The 8,500-nt window shown below is 48.2% G+C and overlaps 1 protein-coding gene across 1 annotated transcript in view; it reads left to right on the top strand.

Moving 5' to 3' along the window:
* TBC1D9 (TBC1 domain family member 9) overlaps window positions 1-8,500 on the top strand; it is a 76,010-nt gene that overhangs the window by 3,419 nt on the left and 64,091 nt on the right. The window contains exons 2-3 of the mRNA XM_014309803.2: window positions 394-467; window positions 4,855-5,081. Coding sequence (XP_014165278.1) covers window positions 394-467; window positions 4,855-5,081 — 301 coding nt within the window. The remainder of the gene's footprint in view (window positions 1-393; window positions 468-4,854; window positions 5,082-8,500) is intronic.

Below are 8,500 nucleotides of genomic sequence, written 5' to 3'. Positions count from 1 at the left end.
GCGGGGACGCGGAGCCCGGGGGGACACGGGCAGAGGGGTGGGCGGGCGAGCCCCGGGCTGTCCCCGCGGCGCGGACGGGAGGTGGCACTGCTGCACCGGCGCAGCCCCGCAGCACCCGCATCCCGCATCCCGCTCGCTGCAATCCCGCATCCCGCATCCCACATCCCGCATCCCGCATCCCGCATCCCGCATCCCGCATCCCGCATCCCGCATCCCGCGCCGTGTCTCTCCAGCAGGAGGCTCTCCCGCCTCGCGAATCCGGCCTCGGGCGCCCTGCCCGCGCCTGGCTTCATTTATTGAGCCAAATCAGTGCCCGTTTGCCGCGTTAAACAAGCGAAAAGTCCCACTGTGGAGGGATTCTCTGCTGTCCCTGGAACTTTCCCCCTTGCCCAGCGAGCTCCCTCCGTGTCCATCGCGCTGGAGGGGAAGCGCAGGAAGCCACCAAAGCATCCCCTCCGGGTCTGGGCGTGAGTGGCCGCATATTCTATAGCAGAGCACCTCCGGTATGGGCTGCAGGTCACTTCACTACAAAGATGCAATCAGCCCTTGCCCGCCGCTCGCTGGGGCTCCCCGGCTCACCCGCGGTGTGTTTGAAGGGCAGCCCAGGAAAGCTGCGCCTTGCCCAGCAGGTTTGCTGGAGGGGAGCAGAACTGCTAGCCCAGGTCACAGCCAGGGAAAACGAAGCAAAACCCAGCCAGGACACCTGGTGACAGTGGCTACAGAAGGAAAGGGACAAAAGTGGGACTGGAGACCAGCACTACAGCCCCCACCACAGCCTGATCCCGTGGGGGAAGGAAATGGCACATTTCATCTACACTTTGACTAAAAGATGTTGTTAAAGTAAATTGGTTAAACTTCTGTTTGTGCATGCACTTAAACCATTTAAAAGCTGGTTATTTTTGCATGGCTTGGGCTATGGATCAGACTGCAGGAATAGGTCCAGACATGAATTGCCAGAGTCACCCTGCATTGGGAATTGCACTCAGATGGGAGTGGAATTTTGAGGCAGGTAAAACCCCAAATTAGAGCGTGATGCCCATTGTAGCCCATGTCAGCCCAGCCACGGGAGGCCTCTGTCTGTACACGGACACATTTACTGGACACAATTCCACCAGATGTAATCCAGTGCCATTCATCAGCTCAGCCATCACCCCTCCTCTCCAGGCTGGTTCATGTCCCCGGGATACAAGGGAGGCTGTGGTACAGCTTCAGGGTGTGAAATACTCTGGGGTGCGTTCACTCACCAGCAGGGAGGTGCTTGGCACCAGCTCCCTGTGCCAGCAGCACTGCCCGGGAGCAGGGCAGGTTTTATTCACACCCAGGCAGGCAGGAGGGGAGTTTCAGTTTCAGCCTGGCTCGTGTGAGAGTCAGAAAATACCAAAGAGCAGGTGAGGAGAACTGCACGGAGGTGTGCTGGCTACAGTGTTGCTTTGATGAGGGTGGTGGCTTAAAATTAATTGTCTTAGAGGACAATAGAGCATGGGATTTTCCTATGGAAAATTGACCCCGACTGACTTACAGCTGCTTTAAAAAGGATCATTAGTGTTAAGGAAAAAAAAAAAAACCAAAACAAAAACAAACAAACAAAAAAAAACCAAACCACTTCTGTCTTTGTTTTAGCAAAGTCTTCAATATCAGCAGCTGCCCAAATTGCCCAGATGCATGTTGGCAATGCCCAGCTGGGGCCTTTCCTGCTGCTCCTGCTTGAGCCGGGTGGGAGGGAGGGAGATGCTCTGCAGGCTGGAAGGTCCTGCCATTTCAGTTCCTCTGGGGGTTGGGTATGGAGCCACTGAGCCTCTGAAAGGAGAGTACTGCTTGCTTGTTTGCCTTCTGCTTCCTGTGCTGCGGCTTTGTTCACCTTTTTGATAGAAGAAAAGGACTCAGAGCAACGCTGGGGCCCTGTTCTTCAGGGTGTTACGGACCTGCCCGTGCTTTGACTGGTAGGAAAAATGTATTTCTTCCCTGAAGCTGGTTGTGCCTTACTGGAATAGTCTGCCCAGATGTCCTTGTTTCAGCTGACATAGAGTCAATTTTATTCTAAGTACCTGGTCAATGCTGAGTTCTGGGTTTAATAGAATAACATTGGTACCACACTGATGTGATGGCTGCTGCCACGTGGGTTTAATCCTAAATAAAAGGCTTTGCAGTATCCCATGCTCTGGCAGTGAGGAGGTACACAGTCTGGAGGGAGCATGGCCAGGATAGTGGAGCCAAACCAGTCAAAAGGATGCTCCTTACTATAGAAAATCATCCCAGGATATAAACTGTGAGGAGTTACCCAGGAACGGCCCAACCACTCTTTGGGGATCGGATGTTGGTCAGTGGGTCGTGAGCAATTGTATCATGCATCAGCTGTTTTCTTAATTTTTTTAATGTATTTTCATTATTATTTTAATTTGTTTCAGTAAGAAACTGTTCTTATCTCAACCCACAAAGGTTTGGGCTAAGGGAGTATTACTTTTTTTTACTTTTTGTTTTCCTGATTCTGTTCCCTCACCCACTGGGCATGACAGGGAGTGAGCAGAGTTGTGTGATGTTTAATTGACAGCTGGGGCTAAACCCTGCCACCAGCTCCCGGTCTGGAACGCTCCCTGAGTGCACCTGTGCATTGCCACACAGCACCCTGCACTTTCCTGGGGTTCGTTTTGCATTCCTTATTATTTAATAAAAGGCCATATTTCTTTTACACAAAACAACTTGGGGTGGGGGATTCTCTGGAGTCTGGCTCCTTGTCAAGGTGAGGGGGAGCATCACTCTGAGCTGGGGTCCTGCTTAGCGTGGGCTCCGTTTGGGCAAATGGCTGACAGTGTCCAATGCATCAACCGAGGCGTGGAAACGGAGTGGCTGCGGGTGGTGGTTACTTCCTGAGTGCTGTGCACGGGTTTTGTTGGCCACCAAGCTCCATCAGTGGCAAAGCAGCTCCATTCTGACCATAAGAATTTCTCTGTCTCCTCTGCTAAAAATGATAGTTGTGTGCAGCAGCGAGATCATGTCCCTTGAGACGAAACCTCACCGGCAGAGGAACAAGGCAAATCAATGGCACTGAGTCTCACTCCTCAGGCACTGGAGATATTCACCAGAGCAATTCCAAAATGTATTGGACCCTCCCGGGGATGTGAAGTCGGACTCCACACAAGTGACACATTAAATACAGACGACATGCAAAGCATAAATATGATTTTGACTTTCTAGCAGAGGAATTGTCAGCTCATTTTGGTTTGCCCTTGGTTGTAATGCCAGAAACTTTCCCAATTACGGCTATTCTTGCTGATGTTAGGAAACATTATCTGTCTTGTTTTTCTTCAAACTTGGATGGAAACAGAGATTGCTTCTGCCTTTTTGTTCGCAGTGCTTGCTGATAGCCAGAGAGCCAAAAGCTTTTCCTTTCTTTCTTTTTTTAATCTTTGCTTTTAATACTTTACTGTAAATGTTGTCACCCCTGTTGCTCCTTTCTCACTACATTTGTTACTCCTTTTTAGAGAACCAGGACCCTCTGACACTGAGCAGGGGGTACAGAAGCTGCAGGTAGCAAGCTGCAGGACCTGATGGAGAGCTTGTATTAGTGTTTAAGTTCAGAGTCCATGCTTCCATTTTTACTGTTCAGAATGACGTGACACTGCTGACCTCTTTAAAAAAAAAAAAAGAAAAAAAAGAAAAACTCTTTGAAAGCAACATGTTAAAATACTTATTTTTTTAATGAATATTTCGGGTAAGCTGGCTGAAGGGAGGATATTCAGTGTTGAGCATGGTGGGTGGGTGTGTTAAAGAGGTGTTTGAGTGGGTTTTTGGGGATTTTTAATGAAAACCACTGGAAATGTGAATTGATTGTCCTGGACTACAGCTATAAGCTGTGAGAGCACAAGCTGAGCAGGGCTGTGTGGGAGCTGCTGTTTGGGACTTTCCTGCTGGAGGGATGCTGGTGGCCAAGGAAGAGCAGCAGCTCAGGCTGGGGCAGCATCTCAGCAGGACAGGCCCCCCAGGACAGGTCATTTCAAGGTCCGTGAAGGACGAGGAGCAGGAGCCAGATCTGTGAGCTGCCTGCAGGCCTGCTGGGCACCTTTGTTTCCCACATATGTAGGACATGATGATAGATGGTGTCCTCTACATTTCTAATCCTTTCTATGAGTTTTCAGCCTCCAGCTTCTTGGTCAGTCCCAGTTTGCTGTTCCAACCCCACAGGAATTATTCCTGACTCCCATTCAGAGAGGTTGCAATCAGGTCATCTATTCCTTGGGTAATGCTTATATTTCCTTTATTGCTCACTTCTGCAGAAGCCTTGATGCTCAGGAGTATTTTCCCTCCTTCCCTGCCTCTTCTCCACTACTGCTGTGTTTCCTTGTGTTTACCTGGCTTTGGTTGTCACGTGGCAAAACAGCACACGAGAACAGCTGCAAACAAGATGTGCTTTAAAGGACTGCCCCCTAAAATAGCTACAGTGATGCAGGATGTTTAGAAAACCTGATATATGTGTACCTGACACGACGTAGTTGAGCTTGCAAAGCAGAAGCAAGGAGGAGGAAAGGAGGGGCAGGATGTGCATGTGCAGTGAGATGAGGCTGGGGAGGGAGAAGAGGCTGCTGAGTCAGGAGCAGTGGCTTGGAGAGGGGAAAGTGCAGGAAGGCCAGGCAGTGATGGCTCAGCCTGCAGTAGCACATCTCATGCGCTCATCTCAACAAGTGTTTGGCTTTGTGTGTGCAAGGAACTCCAGGGGGATTCTGGGTGCTTGTGTTCATGGAGCAGGTGTGGAAAGAAACCTGGGAAAGGAGCTTAGGAAATGTACACGAATGGCTGTAGCTTTGTTGTGCCAGTGCCAGCAATCCCAGGAAGCTGCCCAGCCTGTTCCTTGTGCCGCAGAGGAGTGGTGCCACTGGGCCCACAGCTGGCGCTGCTGATGCAGATGCTGAAGCTGGCCAACTCCTCCAAGCAGATCCTGAGGCCATGTGGAAAGCTTCATCTTCCTCTTGCTGTCCTGGCACAAGAGAAAATTGCCCCCCTCCGCCAGTCAGGCCTCCTGCTGCTGATGCACACATCTGAGAAGCCAGATAAATATAAGCATCATCTAAACCAAGCCAACAGGGAATGTCAGGTGCCATGTGGGCCTCCCAGTGCCTTTTCCAGTCCCCTTTTCTTTTGCAGTCTCTTGAAAGGATTTTAATTAGTGCATGAAGGATAAGGGCAGGGTCCCTGTGAGGTGCCCTGGCCACGAGCTGGCAGCACATTTCTGGTCAAAGGCAGCTTGCTGCTTTGCTGTATTTTGCAGAGCCATTTTTCTTCTCTGCTTTTAGTGCAAGTTCTCAGCTGTTCATATTCTGATCACACAGGAGGAGCTATTTTCTGCAGCAACAACTTTCTGTGCTGGCTGTGCTCAGGAAACTCTGGCCTGGTATTTGATTATCACCAAAAAAAAGTGGAGAAAAAGATGGTTCTCTAGGATGTATATGAATTAATTTGAAGTATGGTGGGGCTTTTTGGTTGAAGATTTTTTTTTTGCAATTCATCTTGGGGAGCTGCCTTGGGCAGAGGAGCCATGGCTGCCTTCAGAGCTGGCTCCTGGGATGGAGATGGAAATCACACTGGGCTTTAAGTTAGCTAGTGTTCTGTATCTGCTTTGAGCACTTCTAGTTAGTCCAATATCCAATATCTCCTATAAGAAGCACCTAGAGAGTCATAAATACTGCAGGACACTAAGCACTTTCTACCCCCATTAAAGATGGATATGAAAATGGGTGTTTGTTTCGTAGAGAAAGCTTAAGGGATGTGTAAAATGCCATTGCAGAAAACAGGCATGTAGTTATTTACTTCTGCCTGAGATAAAGGCATGGAAGATGTGAGACCTAAAAGCAATGGAAGGGAATAATGCAATATCCTATTGATCTGTGGGATTTTCTACTGCCTAAGATGATGGCGCCAGAAGTAATGTTTGTAGTTGTACTGACTAGAATTAAAATAATTATAGGATGGAAACAAACCATGACAAAAACTCCTTAGGGCTTAAAGCTTTCTGCTTCTCACTTGTTGGCTGATGGGGTCCAGGGGTTTCTGCCATTCCTGTATATTGCTGCAATGCCCAGTTATATGTGCTACGAGTGTCTTCTGTCTCCCTCTGGAGCCATGGTAACATTTCCCTGGCCAAGCTGAGTGCCAGACAGAAATGGATGTGGTGCTGCTGGCTCTGGAAACCACCTGCCCCTGCCACCCCAGTGCCAGCAGGGAGCTCACACATGAAATAAAATCAGAACATGTCTAACTAAGAGGGAGGGGAATGAAGGAAAACCCTGCTTCTGCTAGGGGCATAAACAGCCTGGCATCCCAAAGCAAGCCAGAGACCAAGGCACCAGGACTTGGATGGCACACGGGAGCAGGGCAGGTGTGCTGGGATCAGGGGCACCATGACAATAAGTGGGGTGTGTTACAGTGATGGTGGTCACAGGGGTCTGAGGGTGAGGGAAGAGACGAGGATCTGACTCCATGTTTCAGAAGTCATTGATTTATTATTTTATGATATATATTACATTAAAACTATACTAAAAGAATAGAGGAAAAGGTTTCATCTCAGAAGGCTAGCTAAGCTAAGAATAAGAAGGAATGAATCAACAAAGGTTTGTGGCTCGGACAGAGAGAGAGCCAGCTGGGCTGTGATTGGCCATTAATTCCAAACATCCACATGAGACCAATCACAGATGCACCTGTTACATTCCACAGCAGCAGATAACAATGTTTGCATTTTGTCCCTGAGGCCTCTCAGCTTCTCAGAAGGAAAAATCCTAAGGAAAGGATTTTCATAAAAGATGTCTGTGACATGTTACAGAGCCGTAGTGGGAAGCATTTTTTGTAATTCCAAGCCCTAGTTAACACATAGCTGTAATCAGTAGCCCAGCAAACCCAGGTGGCACAGAATCCGTGTGAGAGCTGAGGGATAGGACACAGCTTGGCCTTTCCCTAAGCACCATTGCTGTGTGCACTAGAACAGCCTACTCTGAAGATTCTGCTAAAATAGCTTTTATTTCTCCCTTCTTCAGGGTAAAGAGAGGGTCAGGTTCTTCAAAAGTGGGGGGGTGGGCTCCTGGCCTCAACCCCCTCACAGAGCTCCCAAGGTACCCACATCCAGGCTGAGCAGGGAGATGCCTTGCTACTTGTTTGAACTAACACGTAACAATTCAGATTATTTCTTTTCAGGATGCAGCAAAGTGTCCCCTACGCTTCAAGCCAAATATATTTTCTGCTATTAGAAAGAAAAAAAGTTGAAAATAAAATCCAGTGACTGGAGGAACCAGGGAATTTTTTTCATGGGAAGGTTTTACTACTTTGACTTGCATTAAAGCTGATCGATGAGGACTCAGGTTGCATCATCCTTCATAAGAGAAACCTGGCTCACAGGAATAGCTTCTTCTCTAGTGATATGCTGCTTCAAGGGGCAGGTCTTGGAGGCCACACAGGGATTTAAAAACGAGCCCCCAAAGTTACTCCATCAGCCCTCTGTGAAGTGACACATGGCAGTTACTGATGAGAACAAGGCAAACTACAAAAGACTGATGCCTTTCTTCCTGCATCCTCATTTTCTTCCCCCAGCCCCAATATCCATCTATACCCTTGGATCTTACCAAACAGTCATTAATCAGATCTGTGGGTCTTCTCTTCACAGTAACAAATGGTCAGGAGGCCGGGTGGGAGCTGAGACTGGTGCTACAGACTTTCACACAGGCAGGGAAACAGGCTTCAGTTAAATACTCATAGCACTGGCTGTGGAAAAAAGCCTTAAAATATGTCTTCTGGGTTTTCAGCTGCACATCTAGGAGCAGGCACTCATAAGGCTCTGTGTTTTTATCCACCAGCCCAAAAATGTGTTGAAAATATTCCTATCAGAGCCAGGTGAGACAATTTCCCTTCCAGTTCCTAATATCCCCTTATGTTGCCATAATATCTTGTTTCCCATGTTTACTTGCTTTTCTGAAGAAAGCCCAAAGGCAGGTGAACAAAATTCTTTGCCCATTTGAGTCCCTTTCCCTCTCAAGTGATGCTTCAGCACAGCTTTGAATGAGGCTGTGGTATCAGCCCACAGGGATTTCTGCCGGCTCCGTAGTGCAGCATCTGAGTCATGCTCTAAAAATAGCCAGGAAAATGTCAGCCCAGCCAAAGTCATTGGCTGATTAACGAGGAGCTTTCACAATTCTAGGTATGTCCAGATATGCTCCTGATCCTAACTACCGAGCTAGGCTTTTTAAAAATAAATATATAATAAATTTTATGGGTGGCGACTTTAAAAAAAAAAAACCCCAACTGTTAGAGGTAATGCAGAAACAGATTTCTTTATCCTCCCCAGGAAAGTATATAATTAGCAAAGGGCCAGAGGGACTGTCTGGCTGGAAATGCAGCGTGTCCCTTCTAGAAGAAGAATGAGAAATTATTCTGGACAGAAATTAAAACTGGACAGTTGTATCTGGACAACTCTTTTGTCCTCGAGAGCAATGTGGTATTGTGACCCTGCTCTGTGTGGAAGCAG

The sequence above is a fragment of the Geospiza fortis genome, unplaced genomic scaffold (genome assembly GCF_000277835.1).
Source record: "Geospiza fortis unplaced genomic scaffold, GeoFor_1.0 scaffold35, whole genome shotgun sequence".
NCBI classification, from domain to species: domain Eukaryota; kingdom Metazoa; phylum Chordata; class Aves; order Passeriformes; family Thraupidae; genus Geospiza; species Geospiza fortis.
Note: the sequence above shows the minus strand (reverse complement) of the source record. Positions and strands in the feature narration are given on the sequence as shown.